At 39.0% G+C, this 23069-nt stretch overlaps 1 protein-coding gene across 2 annotated transcripts in view; it reads left to right on the forward strand.

The window, feature by feature from the left end:
• The window catches only part of LOC119651311, a 61675-nt gene that overhangs the window by 30691 nt on the left and 7915 nt on the right, over positions 1 to 23069 (forward strand). Inside the window, exon 2 of one of the 2 annotated variants that reach the window (XM_038054838.1) lies at positions 517 to 724. The exons of the other annotated variant lie outside the window; for it this stretch is intronic. Coding sequence (XP_037910766.1) covers positions 517 to 551 — 35 coding nt within the window. The 3' untranslated portion in view covers positions 552 to 724. Of the gene's footprint in view, positions 1 to 516; positions 725 to 23069 lie in introns of those variants that run through there. 2 annotated transcript variants of the gene reach the window in all.

The raw sequence follows: 23069 nt of genomic DNA on the forward strand, positions 1-23069 counted from the left end.
CTCGAGTAGAATTGGTTCTTCAAAAGTTGCTACAATCAGAGCTAAAAGCATTAAGTTTTCATCCGGTTGTCGTTTACCGCGAACAAGAAAACTAACAAGCGAATTCGCTTGAATGTCCTTATCTGAAATTACAAAGTTCATGTATTTGATGTTCTTATTTCAATATGATAGAGTTTTCGCGGAAATATGTTCAAATAGTAAGCTTTCTCCCGCCCCAGTGGAAAAATTGTTGATATCCAGGTACTTTATGATATAATTTGATATAAAGTTTCCTAAGAAAGGGAACCGGTTTTCCGAAGACAGAAGTTTTCATAAAAAGAAATTTGTTATTAGAAAAAGTCTTAAAGGTTCACAGGTTATTAATAAAACTCTATTAGTTGGTTTAGATTTTTATGGATAAATTTGCTGTTTCTGAAAGTGATCCTATAGTTATACAACCGTCGAATGTCCGATATTTACCACGTTACAATTACTTCATTCTTAGCTTACTGGAGCATATTTTATTTTTCAGTATAGTTGCCCGATTGGAGCTGTGTAGAGTAGAACGGTAGAACTACCCCCTATCTCGGCCCAAAAATGGTCAGTAATTTCCTCCAAACCATTCGAGCGATAGATACTGTACACTAAATGTGTTACCTAGCTAACTACGCACTGATAAAAGGGGTTGGAAAAAATGTGTTCAAAGCTTTCAAAGATGTTTCTCGTTCAAGAAGAAATGTATTTTTAATCTTTATATTATGTGTTTATATATGATGAGATGAGTAATTTGAATTGAAGAAAGTTGCTTACTCATTTAAAATGTGTTTTTTTTCTGCAAAAACTTTAACGAAAATGAACAAGTATGCGAATTAAAAGTTCAATAATTTGTCGGAGATCTTTTCGCAGTAATAATTGCACGATAGCGATGAAACATGGGGTCAATAAGCCAAAAAGCAGATCCATTGAAAGTTCTCTTACTCATTGGTGGTGTATTAGTCAGTTGTTTTTGTGAAATTCCCTGACCTTTTTGTCAACGATTTCCCAGGGATGTTCGATGTGCAGACCATTCTAAACGTATCTGTCATGACTCCCAGCCTCCACGCGTTGTCGGCTTAATTTCCGAAATAAAGACGCCATTTTAAACAGATCTTTTCGCACAATATGGATAAACAGACGGTACTGCGCTTCAGTTCATCTTTTGGAACCTTTGCTGATCTTCTTCCGTACCAACTACTGACTGACCATTTTAATTGTTTTCTAATAACACAATAAATAAACAAACTACTAAAAATTGCTTTGTATACGTTTTGTATCCGTCTCTCTGTCTATCACACCCGATTTACTCAGAAACGGCTGAGCCAATTGTCACAAAATTTGGTGAGAAGGTATGGTCTGTAAACCCCTTTACCCCTTTTTGTATTAAGTTTGAAGGGGGTTCCTCTTACATGCGAGAGGGGAGTGTACATTTTTTTTCCGCCGAATATCTATATATATAAAAGAAAGTGGTGTTAGTTACACTATTTATAATTCAAGAATGGCTGAACCGATTTGGCTGAAAATTGGTAGCTTAGAACCAGGAGACGGACATAGGATACTTTTTATCCCGCTCGACCGCGTTTCCGTGAAGTCCCTATAAAACGTGGTAGAACAAAGACGCATCTGACATGGAGTAACAAAACGCAATTGACAGCTAAACGTAATTTTGTCTATGGTAAAGTAGAAAATTTGATAATATAAATTCTGTCAGAAATATATAATCATCAGTAATTTGTATTCTATTTGAATCATTATTAACAATGCCGCGACCAAGACGATCGAATCTTTCCCGACCAAGCCGTAATGAAAGAAGGATTCGAAATATTGCGAATGAGGTGACTGAGAAGCACAAGGAATTGCCCCGAAGAGCGCCGCGTTAGTATGGCTCGACTTCGTGCTTCTCAATCACAAGAGCAAAGCGAGGCAGACCGTGAAACGGCTCGGTTAGCAATGCGAAATCGTCGAGCGAATAACAGAGATCAACAAGTAGATAATTTTCGATGCACAAGAAGAGATTTATCAAGTGCTGATTTGAATCGAGCAGCGTTTCGATATGATCGACGGCAAGTATTCCAAACGATAGCCACGGAAATTAATGGCGGAGACCGTCACTGGCAACGATGGTTATCCACTGTATCGCCGTCGATCACCCGATGATAACGGTCAAACTGTCACAACAAAAATGAAAAGAATGGATTGCGTTGTCGACAACAGTTGGATTGTTCCATATTCGCCACTTATTTCCAAAACAATCAAGACACATTGCACACATTTGCAAATATGCCACGAAAGATAGCGATATGGCGGTTCTTGGCATCCAATCTTCCAATACCAACGATGAAATTGCGCGCTATCAAGTTGGTCGTTATGTGAACTGCAATGAAGCGATTTGGCGTATATTCGCATTCCCTATTCACGAACGTCATCCTAGTGTTCTGCATTTGGCGGTGCATCTGGAGAATGGTCAACGAGTATATTTCACGGCTTCGAATGTTATTCAACGTGCTGAAACACCTCCAGCGACAACATTGACCAGTTTCTTTGCGATCTGCGAAAGCGATCAGTTTGCACGAACTTTGTTTGACTGGGAGGTGTTACGTTGGAATATTCAACGACGGAAGCAAAACGATACGGTTCCTGGTTATCCGGATGTGCGTTATACTGATGCTCTTGGTCGTATGTATACAGTTCATCCAAAGAATGATGAATGCTTCTATTTGCAGTTGTTGCTGGTAAATGTGCGTGGGCCAACGTCATTTGAGTGACTACGGACTGTTAATGGTAGAATATTCCCAATATGTCGTGCTGCAAGTGAAGAATTCAATTTACTAGAAAACGATGCCCATTGGGATAGGACAATCGTTGAAGCCATTATATCTGCATCTTCATGCAGGAATCCCAATCTTGAGATGAATGAGGAGATACATAATCGGGCTTTACTCTTGATCGAAGACATGTGTTACCTTATGTAAGGTATTTTATTAGTTAGGTTAGGAATGCCAGCGCCAAATCGCGAAATGACGCATTTAATCGAGAATTGGAACAGGAACGTGAATATGATCACCAGGAATTAGATTTAGTAGTTCAAACGAATGTACCACTGTTGTTTATATTTCCTGGATCCCCCTGGTGGAACTGGCAAGACATTCCTCATGTCAGTAGTTTTAGCGACTGTTCGTGCGAGATCCAACATTGCGCTTGCGGTTGCTTCTTCTAGAATAGCAGCCACATTTTTTTGAAGGATGCCGTACCGTCATTCAGAATTAAAATTGCCGTTAAATCTTCAAACTATTGAAGAACCAAAATGTAATATTTCAAAAAACTCCGCAATGGCCAAAGTTTTATCAGCATCGAAATTCATCTGGGACGAATGTACAATGGCGCATAAACGTGCATTAGAAGCCACTTAACCGAACATTGAAACATCTACGCAATGACTCGAGATGTTTTGGAGGCGCAATGATTTCAGTGTGTGGCGATTTCCGCCAAACACTCCCAGTAATTCCAGGATCAACGGTTGCCGATGAAATAAATACTTGCCTCAAATCATCGAATCTATGGCGCTATGTGAAGAAACTCCAGCTGACAACAAACATGAGAGTTGCATTGCTTAATGGTACATCTGCTGAAGATTTCTCTGAGCAATTGCTGATTCGGTAATGTTCGAGTACCTGTCGACAAATCGAGTGGATTGACTTTATTTCCTCAAAATTTCTGTAACTCTGTCTCATCGAAAGACGAACTTATTTACAAAGTATTCCCAAACATTATTACTAACTACAAAAATAATGAATCGTTGAGTTAGCGAGCAATTTTAGTGGCTAAGAATGAAGATGTAGATGACCTTAACTACACATTTCAGAATGATATCATTGGAACAATGCATTCATTCAAATCCATTGACTGTGCAACAAACGAAAATGAAGCCACCAACTATCCAACTCCTTGGATGTGCCTGGCTTACCAGCGCACAATTTACGCCTAAAGGTTGGCTCCGTAGTATTCATGCTTCAAAACATAAACCCACCAAAACTTTGCAACGGTACGCGTTTGGTGGTAAGTAAATTGATGAACAATGTGATTTACGCAACGATACTCGAAGCAAAATTCGAAGGTGAGGAAGTTCTCATTCCGAGGATCCCGATGATCCCAACCGATATACCGTTTGAGTTTAAAAGACTTCAATTTCTGATCCGTCTTGCATTCGCCATGACCACTAACAAATCACAAGGTAAATCCTTGAAAGTTTGTGGTCTGAATCTGGAAAATCAATGTTTTTCACATGGTCAATTATATGCGGCATGTTCATGGATCGGAAGACCATCTGCGTTGTTTGTTCTTGCGCCTAATTATAAAACAAAAAAATGTGTATCACAAGATGCTTAACCGAAGAGTGCAACTTATTAAAAAATCATTGAAATACTTGATAAATGAAAAAATTAACTTAATACAATCAAAAATCACCTTAGTTTTTGCCTCTAAGGCGGAGCAAAGTTCGCAGGGTCAGCTAGTGGGATAATAAATGAAAGAGCTCATTTAGTACTTTTCGAAGCTGATCTTATTTCTGATATTGCGTGAAACATAGGGGAGGGAAGGTTCAAAATGTGTGCTCCAAAAAGTGAAACAGGTCTCATTCTCAGAATCTATCCAGCCGAAAAATTTAAAAAAAAACACAATGACGCATTTATATGAAATCGAGGTCTCAAAATGCATCCCATTCCGATATCTATTCAAATAAAGTTAATAATAGTTTATTATTATATTTTAAAAATTTATCCAAATTTCATCCAAAAAGTACAAAATTTGCAGGAATAATATAAGACATAACGTTGGGAAGTTTCAATGAAAACCAGCTATTATTAACAAAGTTATTGGCATTGAAACTTCTGCATTTCATGAAAATTTATTGTGCTCTAAGAGGTTTATGACGGCATCATCATATAAAGTGAAGTTCTATGAATGGCGAGGTCCATGGAACATTTTAATTTTCCCTTTTTTAGCTTTTTTTAGTTATTTGTATATCAGTATCCAGTTCGAGCGAAAAGGACTTTCATACTAAATAAAATTTTCAATGTCGCTTCATTTTGCTACTGTTGCTATATCCATGGTATCGGCGTAACCAACGGTTTTTAGGGAGGTGTATGTCGCATACCGCAAGTTGTTGGGGATATTTGAGTCACAGTTCTCCTTAGGAGAAATTTGGCGCTGTTTTCCATGGGTAATGGGACATCGGATGCACGTTTCAGTTCTTCCACGACCTGTCACTTTCTTTTGCGCTTCTCAATAAATCCCTTCCTCATCTTAGAATCCCAACGTTTTGCAGTGGAAGTCTTGTGGAAGGCTATAATATAAGGCATAATACCACGAATTTTGTGGGAAATCGTTCCAGTATGTATCAGTATAGAAGGACAAATTTGTCCCTTTTGTTTGAATTCAGTGCAACTCAAAAAGCTGAACTGAAGTTTAAACGCAATCCAACTATTATTATAAAGTTATAGAAGGTCAATTTCAGGTAAATTTATTGCACTCTGAGAAGTGTATGACGTCATCAACGTATAAAGTGAACTTATATAAACGGCGGGGTCCATGGGAGCATTTTAGTTTCCCTTTTTAGGTTTTTTTTTTATTTGTATATTAGTGTCACTCTTCCTCGGACACCACCTGGTCGTGGTGGGGGAGCCTGTGGTAGTTTTCTACTACACTAAAACCGTCCAAAAACACATGAAGATGGAGGCAGAGGATTGTAACTCTCCAAGTGGTAAGAAGCCACAGATTTCGAATCCACCCGAGACTTTAAGAAATCAGTTCATGGCCAAAGCACGGACTTTGGAGGTCACACCAGGCTCATGTTCCCCAAGGGAGAAATTTGTGAAAGATAAACTCTCCACTTCAGTGGAAAACCTCCACCCGGTGTCTACAGCGCGGTCAGCCAGAAAGGATAGTACAACAACTCCCATCACGAGAGGAACTCGAAACTTGCCTAAGGCGGGTCTGTCGGTGATATTGTCGCCTAACTCTTTCAAAAAACGGGAGAGGAAGGTCCGACAGGAGGAAACTTCAGCCGAAAAGGAGATGGGACTACACACTTGCGGAAGAAAGGGAAGCTAGTGATGTAGACGCAACTGGTCTAATGGATGGCTCCCAGCTGATGATAACACAAGGGACTGCTCTGGGGACAACTCTGGGATCTTGTTGCGGTCAACTTACAATACCAGGTTAAAAGTAAGAGGAGAAACGTCATAATTGCCTCTGCTAGTGTAGTAGTAGTGTATGCAGATTTAAGTGGCCTTGAATTCTTAATAGATTGTGATGCGAACGCTCACTGTCCTGGAAGTACCCAGGAGGACAGGTGTCAGAAGTGGAAGGAAGAGAATAGGCGGTTTCTGTAAACCTTTCAACACGAAGGTGTTCCAAGGGAAATTGCGAGAGCGATTATTACCAATGAAAAGACGAGAGCTGCTATACTATCATCTAAACACTTCAAAGCACCTGGCATGGATGGTATCTACCCAGCGGTCCTAAAGGAGGGTATAGAGCACTTAGAGCAACTTCTAAGAAATATTTTTCGAGGATATCTTGCTCTGGACTACGTGCCTTCCTCTTGACAGAAGGTGAAGGTGGTCTTCACACCTAAACCTGGGAAGGATGACTATTGAAATTTAACGTGGAAAGTCCTGAGAGTCTGCTCTTTGGTTTCGAAGATAGAGGACGTAACTCTGAAGGCGAGTACGTGGATATTGAACGGGTGTTTGACTGTGGTGCCACCAGAGAGCATGGTGTTAATGAAACTTTAATGAGATGGATCTATGCTATGCTAACGCAGAGATTGCTGTGTACTGAAGTGGGTGTTGATCGCTACCTAACAACGGAGGCGACAAAAAGTTACCCTCAAGGAGGTGTGCTATCGCTACTTCTGACTCACGACTATGGGCTCTGCCAACACACGCTCAAGCTTATGCGGGTCACGTGGCTATGTTAGCTATTGGTCGAGATCTCCGAACGGTGTGTAGAAATACACAACGAGCCGTTGATTTGATTGACAGTTGGTGCCTCAGGTATGGACTTTCAGTAAATTTAAATAAAACCACAATGTTATTATTTAAAAAAGAGGAAAACGAATGGTCTCTGCCTTCCAGAGATAAGGGGTATTACCTTTAAACTCTTCGAAAAAGTGAAAGATTTGGGTGTTTTCCTAGACAAGAAGCTTCTTTGGAACAAATATGTAGAGGTAAAGATGAAGCGAGCTCTCACAGCTTATGGGCTGTGCTGATGGACCTTTGCCTCGGCTTGGTAATATGGATATATGTTGCAATCATTAGGCCGATTTTCACTTATACATCCGTAGTGTGGTGGGTTAAGGTGAAACAAAAGATTTTTCACTGTAAACTGGAATTGTTTATTCAGAACACTGCAATGAGAGCAGCTCATAGACTAATTCGATTAGAACTATAGAGAAACAACGGGCATGGGGGGCACACAGCATTGGAAGAGTTATTGGAAAAACTGAGTCCAGTTTTCGTAATGCCTTCTGATTCTTGAATCCTCATACATCTGTTTGGTAAATTATCATATATGAAGTTATCTTCAAACAAAGAAAAACTAGGATGAACCAGAAGATTACGTGTCAGAATATACTGACGAACACCGATGGCTCAAAAACGGAACAGGGTTCTGGAGTAGGAGTCTACGCCTCGCCTAAGGGTTCACTTTAAAAATCGTCCAGGAATGTAGAAATCGATTGAACCCGGTCATTGTGGTGTAGAAGGAAATTAAATCTCGACTGCTTTAGCAAAAAAGAGTTCAACTTCCCCCATGCGCGGACCGGAATCAGCAATTGGGACGTCAGTAGCATTGGCTAATGCTGCTATCAAAAACATAATGCCGCTAAACACACCAAACTGTTCGTGTCCGAACCAAACAAACATACTGCAAAGTTTATACTGTCGAAAAGCAACAAGATTTGCAGGAGTATTGTGGGCATTCTGACTAGCTATAATTCACAAGCTGGACATATGTTCAGATTAGGAATTCTCCAAGATGATAGGTGTCCATCCTGTAATGAAGAAGCGGAATTCACGGAGCATTTTCTATGTCAGGGCCCCGCCGTTGGACATATCAAACATAAGATTTTTGCTGATGTGCTACAACTGCAGCGAGTAGTACCGCATTTACTAACGGAAGTCCTGCGATACATAAACGGACCCGGGATATTCCCTTAGACGAGGGATTCGAGTAAAGTGGATCACTAGGGTCTGCGTTATTTTTATTAAGCAGGCCATGAATTTCACTCAACAAATTGTCTTGAAAAATAGTTATTTTGCCTTGAAACATCGTTATTTTCACTTGTTAAAACCGGTAATTTCACTTATTGAAGCGTTAATTGGCATTCACAAGAGCGTTAATTTAATATGTTAAAGCGTTAATTTCATTTGTAAGATCGTTTATTTGATATGATAAAGCATTTATTTGACTTAAAAATGGTATAGATTAGATGGCTCACTAACCGTAGCCTATTCAGCTGCATTCTATCCACAAAGAAGCGGTCGTATCGCTCTTCTGAGGATTTTTTTTGCCAAACACCCACGTCTCTGCAGAAATATCGAGACTAACAAAATGATTGTCTTGTGCAGGATAAGCTTTGATCCTATGGTGAGGCATTTCGAGCGAAACAGTTTTTCGTAAACTGAAATAGGCTTTGTTGGCTGCGAATTACCGTGCGCGGAATTCCTTATCATAGCTATCATTGGTTGTAGTTTTCGGCTTTAGATAAGAGAAATTTTCAGTGGTTTCAAAATTGAAGTTTCCTATTTTGATGGTTTTCGGTTGACCAGTGCTGTTGGATATTGTTGTTTACTTCGTTTTGACGACAATCTGAATGAAAGCAGTTTGCATGTCTCGGGTTGTTGTTTCGAAGTTTTCCAGATAAAATGAGGGAAAGCCATGGCATCAGAATCTCTCGAAATATAAATATTAGCTTTCTTAATATGTTCTTAAATCAACTGGAAATCCCACCTTACGATTGCTGTGATTAGCCAGAAGCATCAGTGATTCAGTGGGATAACTTTATCCCAGTGGTTATCACATTTCCGGGAATATTACGAGAAAAAAGTAATAAAGTTGTTGCAATTGCTTCTGGATATACTCATAGAATGGACTTCCAGTTTTCATTTTCAAAGTATCTGCATTCATGATTCACTCACTTTTCCAGATGGTACAAGCATATCTAGCGGCTCATCAGCGTATCTAAACTTGGTAATGTGGCATATATATACGAAGATATAAATATACTACTAGAAGAGAGCAGACTCACTTTCTTACGAATAAAAAGAATAAGAAGAGCTTTCCACTATGCGAGAATTATACTATAGGAATACGCTATCGCAGCGACATAGCAAGATGTTGTATATATGTATGACTTAATACTACATTCAGAGGCAAACATGAAACAACAAGAAACAATAGAGAGCGCTCTGGGGCAATAGAATGGAAGACTGTAAAGTAAAACTATTGCCAAACATAAAAAAAATACTCAACTCGTTGTTGAATTGAAAGCTTGATACCCCCACATTGCTGGGGAGCAGTAGCTCCCGCAAAGAGGAAGGCGTGTAAGTAAAGAGCTCACCTTTTGTAGGCGATGGATCGTCTGTTTCGAAGCCCCACGCCATTAACATTAGTCATAAAAATCCAGCAAAAGTTAAGTTATTGTAATCTTTTGAGATACGAAGCGGTGGCAATTCTTGAAGGAATACGGGTAGATTTGTATGGTATGTAGGTCTGATGCGTAATTCAATATCTGCTCAAAAATATGTACTTGTATTCACGTTTATGGATGGTTTTTGTGGTTGATTTCGGATTTGGGTAATGCGCGTCTATATTTATAAACATCCATGGCAAATGTGGGTATTCAAAGTGTTTAGTTTTCCACTTGCGTGAACTTCATACCCGTTTACAGCTACTACTGAAAAATAGTTAGCGAATGGCAATTACTGAAAATAGATAGCGAGTCAGCTTCCTCTTCCGAATGAATGACAAAGACCGGTTGGGGATTATGAGCTACTAGTTTCTCTTGGGTTATTCTATGCTTATTAAATTATTTGCAGCCTCTTCATTATCAAAAATCCCGAGACCGGCAAATGGGAGTTATTTTTCTGACAATCTCATATCGAGTTTCCAGTGGATACCACATACCACTCATTCGAAGAGACTTTAAGGTCAGACTCAAGCAGTTTTCGTTGTACTTTGTGCAGCATAGGAAGTTTAATCACTCATAGTTCAACCATTAAAGCTAAAAATCAGGTGTGACCTACGAATTTTTCAGTCAAGGCCGATTGACATAAAATTTGCTGGGGGTAGAGGGTGGCATAAGAAACAAAAGTTATATAACGCCGATGTGCGCCTCCCGGGTGGATATTTTTTTCAAAATAACCTCCGAAATCGATTAAATGATCAATTCTAAGCAAAAAATGTTTAGTACAAGTAGTAGTTTTCAAATTATTCATGTTCAAACATTTCGTTTTTCAACTGTTTTTCGCACATAATTCGGAAACCATGCATTTCACGTAAAAATGATATTAAGCAGAATAAAGTACATTAAATAACAAAAAGAATGAATCTTTTTATTTTTTTGTAGGTGTCATATGGACTGAGTTATGCTTGTCGAATGTCTAAATGTCATAATGTCTAAAAAATTAATACCTTCAAGATCAAATAATAAAAAACCCAGTATATAGCCGTGTGGGGTATCAAATGAAAGGTCTCGGTTAGTATTTTCCGACACTGATATAAGTTTTGACGTGAGTTGTAAAGTGCGCGAGTAAGGAGTCAAAACTTAAAATGAGATAGGACTCATTTTCGAAAACTACCCAACCCAAAAATCTGAAAAAACTCAGGTTGGTGCACTTAGATGAAATCCAGGCCTCAAAATATGGGCAATTTCAATATCTGCTCAAATAAACTTACTTAGTATATTACCAACTTTTAGAAATTTACTGAACCTAGCATGAACCTAATGGGGGTTCATGCTAGGAATACCAAATGTCAACCAACAACATAGAGGGTAATATCTTGCATATGCGTGCCAAATTTCATGGAAATCTAGCCATTAATGCCATTATAGCAGTTCAAACTTAGCAATTTCGCGCGAATTTACTGTCTTTAAACGTATGCAAATAAGATCCTGACGTGAAATAATAAAGTCGCATTTGTTAAGAATCTACTTCTCCCCAGCCCTTTTTAAGATTTTGTGTAAAACACTTATGTGAAATCTAAGCCTCGAAAGATGTCCCATTCCGATATCTGCTCAAATAAACTTACTAATACTCTATTACCAATTTTTCGAAATTGACTGTCAAGCGTAGATTTAGATGTGCATCTCTTCTAAAGAACACAAGTTTCTATTATTTAATAAGGATCATATCGAACAATGAGTGTGCAGACACAGATTTATGTAGCTTTAGTAGTTCAGATTAATTTACTAACGTTTTCTTTTACAAACAACTTTAGTTTCGTCCAGGCCAAAGGCAATTCATCAGACGGTGCCTCTGACCTGGGAGCAGCGTGGCCGTAGTTGGTTAACAGGTGTGTTAGTTCCCTTTTCGATAATTCGTAAACATATCATGGGTGCGAATTATATCCATTCATTCCAAAAAAATTACTTACGTCATAACAACGTTCTTAAATCAATAACCATGTAGATCTTGCGGGAGTAGCGAGACCGACGCTGTAAGCTCGGTTCTCGTGGACCCCTCAACTTTTTTTCGAGGTACATTATGTGGGATCGTCGCTGAATACTAACATCAAATATAACTACAAAGATATAAAATTCGTATAGTTTTTGAAAGCAAACCAACTCCTCTCAAATTTCGAAGCTATTCCGCTGCAATTCCGAAAACAACGAAACTGTCCTCCGGTTGCCGAGCCACGATAATTTTTGCAGAACGGTCTAATCAATTTGGTTCATACTAGAGATGCGCGAAACACCATTTTAGTAGGTAATAAAATATAAAACTTACTTACTTACTTACTTACTTACTTACTTACTTACAATGTAATATCACACACATCATCTTTCATTACAAAAACGAAAAAACCAGACGACATTACCCTTTATTATTTATCGCTAAAGTAATATAGACTTTTTATTGTTTTGCTCTGCTTTGTGTAGATAGAAGGGTTATTAATTACACTGGTTTCCACCGAAAATCGTAATCGAAAGTTTCATGTTTAAATTGACTAGTTTTAGAGTTCTGATGGTAAAAACCATAAAATTTTTCTTTTGTTTTAAATTGTAAATTTATATTTTTTTGTGGTACGCTTTCACTTGGAAAGATCTGGAGGAGGAACATCTAGCCCAATTTCGACAATTAGTATTTCATTACAAAGAAAACTAAATTATCTTTCAAACTGACTGCTTATCTGGATACACTGTTGAACGTTGATGTAAGGTTGTGGGTTGCCTCAAACGGAAATAACAATCAATCTCATGACTTATCGGCCCTTCCCACAATGAGAAATATTTGCTTTCGCCTTTTGAGATATGGTACAAAATGCATCGGCAAGTACTGCAAACACTATCAGCAGCAGAACGATAACTTTACGGATCAATTTTACTTAAAGCAAAGAATCTGCATTCACGTATTGACTTACGCCCGAAATAATTTTTCTAGCCGAAAGTCAGCCCGAAACCAACCAAAAGCCAGTGTAAAACCAGCGCAAAGTCAACACAAAACAGCTAGAGAGCAAGCAACCATAATAAAAATAGATTCATAAGCGATGCTCGACTTCTACATCAGTTCGGCACTCGACAACTGCCGTTGCCACTTGTGCAACGAAGAGCGGTGATATTTTGTAATTTGACATTACATTGTAAAACATTACTTTTTACTTTTTAGAGAAGTAATATCATCATCACTTTTGTGGTAATGTGATAAAGGTAATGCGCTGAAGTTGAGTGATACGGTAATGCAAGATAATGCGCTGATGTTCGGTGATACGGTAATGCAGCCATGCTAGGTGATGTTGAAATGTTTGTTTACGTTTTAATCGCGCTCGTTGATGGTAATATGATATTACACTTTAAGGTGATATCACTTTTGTAATATTACATACTCGAACACCCATCTCTAGTTCATATAGCTCCAGAATGATTTGTTTCATCAGTGAAAAATTGCTAGTCTAGCTGCGACAAATGAACGCTTAAAACCTTCAATTTGAACAGTTACTTATCCTAAATCGTTCGAACCAAATGACAATTCAACAAAAGACATTTTCCACTTCTGCAGCGATTGCACAATTGAGAATGATCCATACATATAGATGCTCACAGAACTGAAGGCACAAATTTTAGAAGCAAACCTGTTTATTTGAGCTAGCATTTCAGCTCACACACCTGATCACACGACCCTCAGGAAACGTTCAAAAATTCATTAAAGGGGATTGCCCAGAAAACTGCGAACTTATGCGGCACAAAATTGAAGACACAAAAATTTATATATATATGTAGTAGTTAGATTTTCTGAGTGATCGGACGGTGTTTATCGATTGAAGTTATCTGAAAATATTTCTATATATATATTGTTTGTAAATTTTCCGGAAGTGTTTTGAAAATACTCCTTAGAACAAAATGTGGAAGGAAAAAACAGTTCGATAGTGAAAAATTATTGTTCAGCCTGTTTGTGAAGGGAAAACTTATCGCGAAGCTGGAAGAATCGTCGGGGCAAGAACGATTGTGTGTCCGGATAGCTGAGTGGTTAGAGCACAAGGTTGTCGTACGAAAGGTCGCGGTTCAAATCTCACTGGTGGCAGTGGAATTTGTATCGTGATTTGACGTCGGATACCAGTCGTCTGAGCTGTGAATGAGTACCTGAGTCAAATCAGGGTAATAATCTCAGGCGAGCGCAATGCTGACCACATTGCCTCCTACAGTGTACTGTAGTCTACCGTTACAGTCTTGAATGAAGTGCTCTAACACACTTCAAGGCCCTGATCTAACATGGATTGTTGCGCCAACGATTATTATTATTATAAGAACGATTATAAATAAATGGAAAATTGACGGGAGTTTAATAAATAGACCTAGCAGGCGGCGCAAAAAGCTACTAACGCCTCTCAAAGAACGGTATATTCAACAGCAAATCAATAAAGAACCAAAAAAGTCCATAAACCACCTACAAGCTGAAGCCTCTGTAATGATCCGCAAACCTATTTCAAAGGAAACGATACGAAGAACGCTTCGGAATCACGACTTTAATGGAAGAGTTTCTCGTAGAATGCCGGAAAGAAAAGACTTGAATTTGCTAAAATAGTTTGGAGAAAAACAAATACAAAATAAATAAGATAAATAAATTTATTAGCAACAGTAACGCACGCTGGCGGCAGACACCCCCAGTGTATGGCTGGTAATGGTGTAGGAAATTTGGAAATTATCGATGGAATTATGGACCAGTATAAATACTTAGATATATCAGAACGCAATTTGAACTCTAGTGCTGCCAAATTAACTCTACGGGACGTGTATTGGTTCCAACAAAACAACGACCCCAAGCATACGACGCACAACGTTAAGCTTTGGCTGCTGTACAACACCCCGAAATAACTCAAAACTCCCCCATGCTCACCGGATCTTAATCCAATTGAACATTTGTGGCCATTTTTGAAAAAAACTATCTGCAAAGTATCCATCACTAAAAAAATATGTTAAAAAACGTAAGCCTTCAAAAGTGGCAAATTATCTTTTCTAATACTACGGAGATGTTAGCCGAAAGTACGCCCAGACGATTGCAAGCAGTGATAAATACTCAAGGACACCCAACCAAGTACTAAAAGGACAAGACTGAAATATTACAGATTTAATTTCCTTGTGCCTTCACTTTTGTGTTGCATATTTTGCTTTTTTTAGTCTTTATATTATATATATAAAATGGATGCTTTGTTATCATGTTAAGAGGAAATACATTTCTGCTTGCTTTGCTTTGCTTTTGGAGAAACTAAAAAACTATTTTATTTGCCGGAAAGTTTTAATGTAGTACGATCCAAAGCAATAAATTACCACTTGTGCCTCAATTTTGTGAGCATCTGCATGTACATAGTTGTGAGCGAAATAAGGGGTTGTATCTAATCAGGAGAGCTAAAAAAAGCCGATTTTCCAAGAATTTTTTCTGAAATGATCTTTTCATTTATTAATGTGAAAATGTGTGCATATATTTAGTACAGTTTTAACAGTACTTCAAAATTTGTTATTTGTCAAAAAAAAATATTTTGAAAGCTGCTGGAGACGATCTCCGGGAGCTCCTCTAAGAAAAGATGTCTTACGGTGTGCACGATATCTCTGAACTGGATCATCAAAATTGAAAAAATCAAACAGTTCAGTATAATCTCGTAATTAATCAAAGGAATAAGCAATATCAAATTTTTGACACCGGCTTCTCAAACCCAAAGTTGATATTTGACACAAATTTTGGCCTTAAATTGTTTATTAATAAAAAATTAACTGAGACAAAGAAACTTCGATTAATTCGTTTTGAGAATGAAGGGGGTCCTAAGTCCGCATCAACTTAATGTAGGACCCGACCAAATGGGGAGCAACTTACTCCCTCTTTCCTGGTCCACGGACCCCTCGCTTAGGGCTTGCACCCAAACTTTTAAAAAAAGTCAAGCGACGACGGCTTTACGGTTTCTTACCAGGGCACGCGTTTAAAACTTTAAAAGCATTTTACATATAGTAAATTTTTTTTTTTTTCAATTTACATCCAGTTGCCTATTCCAGGTATTCCAGGGTTATATAGTAGACCTTTCGCACCTTCTAATAATTCACGTGTGCTCTCATATTTTTCACTTAATCGCAGAGCACTAAAGCTACTTGATTCCGTTTCAGTTGTTTTTGGATTAAAAACGTTTTTCTACTTTGATCTCGATTTTTGAATTTTCAAGGATTTTCTCAATTTTCTGCTGGACTTGATTTTCACAAAAGATCACACGAGAAAATATAAACGAGCTCACAAGTTTATTGTTTGGCTTGGCTTCTTCAATATTTCCCAGTTTAAGAACAGAGAAAATTAAATTTACCTCGCAGGTATAAAAATAACACTACCACACTGTCTTTTTATGTATTTTCATACGTTAGAAATGTCCATTAACAATAATCACTTACAATAGCGTTCCAAATAAGCAGCTGCCTTTCCAGCATTTTACTTTACGCTTTGATACGTCTTTACAAATGTCCATCTAACTTCGAGAATATTCCTCGAATCAGCATGAACTTTTTTGTGCATATACTTAAATATATGTACATTACGAAAATCTAAAAAAAAAATCGATTTCTTTAAAATTCTAACTAGCTATAACCCCTTTACAAGGACTTCTTTTCAACATCTGGACATCGCCGTTGGATCATCAAAATTCTACAAGCCCCTATCGCTCTTAACTTTAACAATTGTTCTTTTTCTGTTGCCCTATACGTTGCTCACTAGGCCTTCTCTCATATCTACATGTTTGACAACCTTTTTATAATAGGGATTTGAAAAAACAAAGTGAACCGTGACACAACTGCCCCCAAATAAAATATGTTCATCACCATAAGTTCGCCCATCAAAGGATAATTTCCATCCTAACAAACGGATTCTCTTAGTCATTTGCTTTGAACCCATACTATTATTACCGCGCTTATTTTTTATCTATTGCATAAAAGATATTATATCCATATCTAACGAAAAAGCAGATAGCAAACTCTCAGATGTCCAAAACAACTCAATTGACTCAATTTTATTCTATTTGCTTTCACTCATCTGCTTTTCGTTCTCCAACGACCGAATCCTCCTTTTGTGGCTAGCGTTTCTGAGCAAATGGCGATATTATGCAAATTCAGTTAGGTTCGCGTTTGCTACCCTCAATCAGGTCTTGCATAAAAGCTTTCTCCCGCCTTTGAACAGAATATTGTCTAAAAGAATTCTAACAAATTCGAATCGGCGAATTAACCACGACATACATTTTATTGTAAGTTAGCAAAACAGAGAGCGAACAGATAAAACTAAAAATAAATGCAATAACTTTTTTCTCGTAGCTTTTGTATATGTATATGCATATGTACGAATTCTGCTGTTGATTTATTTGTTTTTCAGAGAGATACTTTTTTGTGGAAATATGTGTCGAAATTCTTGATAGTAAAATTTAATCAGAGGAGCCCCTTGTTTTCATACATTCATGTTATGTAAAGACAGATGTTATCAATGCATGTGCTTATACGAACGTGCAGCCTGTTTTCCAGTGAAGTATGTACGGAATATATGTATAATAATAACACGAAAGTGCTATTTATAATTCTTTGTTTATTTGATAATTAATTTTTTTTTTATTTTTTGGTAGATTGGTTTAAAATCATCAGTTACTTTCTAGTAAAATGCAAAATATGTAATCCTGTTTACTATGGGCAATTTAAAACGAACTATTATAGATTGTTAAAGAACTGTCGAATTCCAATGTTTATATATTCTTATTATGTTTAATCCTTTACTCTCGTGCCTCCTCGGAAAAAGATTCAACATATAAAGCAGAACTGTCTATCATGCCTGCATTGTGAAAAAAGAAAATTATGACCAATTCCCGGTAGGTACAATCAAAATATAAAGAAAGCATAGTCGGCTACCTCTTTGCCATAAAATCGAAAGAGGCCAGTATGAAAGGGTTTTTGCTCATTCCATAAAGTGTATTATTGATAGATAGACCACGCCCTTGCTTTGCTTGACAACATTTACTGTTTAAGATTTTGTGCAAAACAAAACCGTATTATCCGTATAACCGTATCGGTTCACTGTCTGCCTGTCACACACACTTTTCCCCAAAACGGTTACACCGACTCAAACGAAATTTCGTGGATATAATGGCACTATGAATTCCCACGTATACAGTAAGTGACATATAATTTCGAGGAGTTCAAAGGCCGCTCCCTATACATGCAAAGGGGGCATTGTAGTGGCTTTCCGACATTCGCATTGCTTTCAATAGTATGCAATAATCCTCCATTTTCCCCCGTTCTAAATTATTTTTTTTTCAGCCTTTGTCCCCTTTCAAAGGGGGGTGGGTCGTCGTGATCGGTTTCGCCATTTGGCTAAATCAAATGCCTGATCTGGATGCAATCTCGAGGCTTTTAAATCCATCATATCAAGTCACCGTTGTTTTGACCTGCCTTTTGGTTGTTTACCATCGACTTTGATGTTCAGACCAATCTTGGCAAGTGAATTCTCGCTAGCGCGAATTGCGTGATTATACCATCGAAGACGTCTCTCTCGCAATTTTTCCACGATCGGTGCAAACCCATAACGATCGCGGATATCCTCATTTCGAACGTGATCAAAACGTGTCACGCCACTAGCCCAATGCAATATCTTCGTCTCCATTACCGCAAGACGCCATTCATTGTCTTTTATAGTTGGCCAACACTCAGAACCATAAAGAGAGACAGGACGGACGACATTGCGGTAAATTTTAGATTTGAGATGCTCGTTGGTACGTCGATCACAAAGAACACCAGCTGTGGAACGCCACTTCACCCAGGTTGCGTTAATGCGTGGAAGAATTTCATAACGCAGTTATCCATTGGCCGATAGCGTTGACCCGAGGTATTTAAATCGCTCAGTTCTGGGCGAATCTCTGCCGCTGACAGTGATAGTGCCTGTTGCATGGGGATCGGTTGTCAAAAATTTAGTTTTATTCAGATTCAATCTGAGACCGTGTTGCATGAGGCGATCATTCCATTTTTGAACAAGTTGCTCGAGATCATTTTTACTATCAGATGCTAGGGAAACATCATCTGCATAAAGCAGTGTATAGGGCGCTGGACGTTGGATATCCCGTGTGACTGTGTTCATAACAAGAACAAAGAGGAGTGGTGAGAGAGAGCTTCCTTGATGAACACCAACAGAGACACGAAACGGCTTGGATATACCCGTCATATTCAAACTTTACTTTCCGGATCGTAGTAGAGCAAATGAATCCAGCGCACGAGTTCTTCTGGTCCTTTAGTGTTGTCGTAAAGCATACCAGATGAGTTCGTGTGGCACACGATCAAACGCTTTCTCTAGATCCAGAAATGCTATGTAAAGAGGACGATGCTTCTCGCGGTGTTTCTCCATGAGTAACCGCAGCATGTATTGCGTTAGTAGTTCCGCAGTTTTTGACAAATCCGGTTTGATTCACAGTTATTTCAACGATTTCACAAATACGGTTGTGAAGAATGCGTTCAATAATCTTCATGGTATGGAAAAGTAACCGGATCGGAAGATAATTTGAACATTCTGCTGGGCTACTTTTCTTTTTCCATATTGGAACAGTGGAACTTTCGTGCCAGTCAGATGGTGTTCTACCTTTCTGAATAACCCGATTAAAGAATTCACTGAGCCACAGTGTTGGGTCCCAGCTGGGTGTTCGCTTTCCAGAGCTCAGATGCGATGTCGCCAGGCCCTGTTGCTTTCCCCGATTTCATTCGTTTTATTGCTCCCTCGACTTTAGTTGCGCAGACAGGTGGAACTGCTCCAAATTTCGGCAATGATTGTGGAAGTGGAGGTTAATAAAATTCTTCAGTTGAAATCTGCTCGAAGTATTCTCGCATCTATCCATCGCGGCTCGGTAGTTGGTAAGCAAAGTACCATTCTTGTCATTAGCAAAACAGAAGTGTTCGATATCCTGTGTGCGTTTGTTTCGGCTTTAGGCAATTAGATGCAAATCTCTCTCGCCATCCCGAGTGTTCAGTTTCTCGTAAAGACTTTTATAATGGTCCGCTCGGGAGACAGCAATCGCTTTTTTTACTTGCCGGTTGGCCTTCTTATAAATTTGCTAATTGGCCAGCGTTTTTTAGTCGAGAAACTTGTGGTAGAGGCTTTTCTTTCCACGGACCTTCATTTCAACATCGTCATTCCAAAGCCAAATATCTCGGTTGATGTACCATTTGTTTAGTTGGTCACCCCGAGGGTTGCAGAGGCCGCTTTGTGGATCGCGTCTTTCATTTGGTTTCACGATTCTTCCACATTCGTAATAGTTGGTAATCGCGTAAGTGAGATAATTTCTTCTTTCTTCTCACGAAATCGCCACCATTTAATGCGCCGTGGGCCAGTGCGTTCCTCACGTTGTTTTATCGGTCACTTAATTCACAGAACGGCAATCAACGGTCTATGTTGAGGTGCGATGGTTTCATATGGGACGGATTTGCAATCAGTGACCGTGGTAAAATGTCGACGTCTTGTAAGAATATAGTTGATTTGCGTTTTACTGTTCCCACTATCAATCGTTTGATGAACCATATATTCATAAGTACAAGGTCATGGGTGTCCTCAAAATCGATTATACGCTCGCCACCCCCATTAATAATAATAATCGTTGGCGCAACAATCCATGTTGGATCAGGGCCTTGAAGTGTGTTAGAGCACTTCATTCAAGACCGTAACGGTACACTAGGAGGCAATGTGGTCAGCATTGCCCTCGCCCGAGATTATTACCCTGATTTGACTCAGGTACTCATTCACAGCTGAGTCGACTGGTATCCGACGTCAAATCACGATACAAATTCCACTGCCACCAGTGAGATTTGAACCGCGACCTTCCGCTACGACAGCCTTGCGCTCTAACCACTCAGCTATCCGGACACCCCATTGCGCGCTCCAAACCCCTTTCCCCCATGGCACCTGTTACCGTCTGTGTTTTCACGCACATAACCAGCCACGTGACAAATCTTTTCATCGAGAAGTGGCCAGAAGGCATCCTTTTCGGTATCAGGTCGACTTGTCTGTGGTGCGTACGCAGTGAAGAACTGAATAGTGCCATCAGCTGAGTGGTGGGCTTCATCAGCCGATCATCAAATCGTTCGACTTCTTTAATGGCATCACGGAAACCCTCTGAGATGGCAATGCCACACCGTATTGAGTATGTAGGCTACCAAAATAGAGATGTGAATTTTTCGTGAATAATGTCAAAAAGCTTGATCTTCCGAAAATAATCACAATTTCCCACTCCCTTAATCGTTTAATCCCAAATTTAATACTATTGTCGTAAACTACGTAAAATTTCTTATAAATGGATATTTTTCCAATTGCAAAGGTCATCGTTACTTGGAAGACATAACTGTTTAAATTTTAAAGAAATTTTTTATTCAAGTTTCAATATGTATTTTTATAACGGTACATTAAACTTAAAAACCTGCGATGTTGATCAAATTTGCCTCATTATATTAGCTTCTAAAAGATATGTAAACATAAAGGACTGAATTCGAACAATGGAAATTTAATGCGCCAAAACACTTGAACAACCATATTTAAGAGAATCTTCTTCATATTAAAACTACGTTTTCGCGCATTTATTGCGTAATATTCCTAAATTTTCCATAATTAAGCCCAGAATTTTGTGTATTTTGGGTCATTGTCTTGTTGCAATAACCATATCAAAGGCATATTTTCATAGGCATAAGATGCCATGACAGTTTTTGAGATACTTTTATACGTTAACTACACCATGATATTGGGATGAGGCTTATTGAACAAACGTAATTCGTCATACCAACAAAACCCGCCATGGGTCATAACGCTCCCACCATTGTGTTTCGCCGTCTTTCTGGTTGGGCTAATGTAGAATTCTTCGCCTTTAGGTTGGCGTATATGACATGCATAATAATTGAAGAACAAGTTGAACTCATCAGTTTATGGGATGTTTCATAATTTCTTTTCTCCTTCAACTCTTTCTATTTACATAGGTTGATCGGCGATTCTTGCTCGCTTAACATGACACCTTAACACCGGCGAGGACCAAATCATCCAACGAACTGTAATAACTGTTGAGCTCTATTCAAGCAAATACCCAAACGTCAACAGTCCTCAGAATACTCGCTTCCTCCAACTTGAGCGGGAAATTTTAGCGATATAAGCTGAACTTCCAGACCTAAATGAAGTAAAACGGTGTGGTTCGTGAATTTCTGTAACTTCTACCGCCTCGTCATTGGTGGCTCAATGTTCGAGCACAGAGTCTGCCCAAAGGTAGGCTGGGTTTCAACTGACCGATGCCGTACAAGCAATCAGATCGAACACTTCGCGATCAGCAGTAGATTTAGGAGTTGTCTCCTGGATGTATGTAAGAAGGAGGCGCTGACGTCGGCTTCGAAAGGCATCACCATTTGATGGCCGTTTAAGTTCTCTTGTATGTTGCGTCCGCCACTTCCCGCAGGGTTGGAGAGCTGCGACCCCCTAAGTTCAACATTGACCGTTTGTATGGCCTTCGAGCGACAGCCGGAACGAAGGTGGGAAAGCTATCTTTTTGATTGGACGTCAAATACACTGAATAATTCGCCTGAGAATATCGATGAGGATTGGGCCGCCATTAAAATGCTCTTTTCTCGGATGTTATGCCAGTCATCGGCTACGTTCCGAAGAAGAGTTATTATACAATATCCAGCTGACTGGAATCGGGAAAGCAGATTGATGAGCAGAAATGATTTAGGGCTCTCTTAGCTGTTCAGAAGTGTATACCGCATTACGAAAAAACTTGCGTGTGATCACAAATTTTTCGATGGCCTTAAAAGGACGTAAATAGTGGAGTCCTCCTCCATGATGAAGAACAGCTGAACAGGTTAAAAGAACACTTCACCATGGTTCCTAAACGTATCACATCCGGTGAAGTTCCTCCTCTTGTGGATGGTATGGATAGTCACCATAACGTGCGGACAATTTTTCCAAAGAGAGGAGAAGTCATCTCGACCATCATTAAACTTATACTTAGTAAGATCGTTGGGCTCTTCAGTTTCCCTGCAGAGTCATTGACCGCTGCTCTCCCTCGGACACCACCTTGTCGTGGTGGGGGAGCCTGTAGTAGTTTACTACTACACTAAGGGTGTCCAAAAATATGAATATGGAAACGATGGATTTAAACTCTCCAAGTGGTAAGAAGTCACAGACTTCGAATCCACCCGCGACCATGAGCAATCATGTCGCGGCCGAGGCGCGGATTTTGGAGGCCTTACCACATTCATACTCGCCTATAGATCAATCTGTAGAAGGCATGCTTTCCGACTCAGTGGAAAGTTT

This window comes from Hermetia illucens, chromosome 3, assembly GCF_905115235.1.
Source record: "Hermetia illucens chromosome 3, iHerIll2.2.curated.20191125, whole genome shotgun sequence".
In the NCBI taxonomy this organism is placed as follows: Eukaryota; Metazoa; Arthropoda; class Insecta; order Diptera; family Stratiomyidae; genus Hermetia; species Hermetia illucens.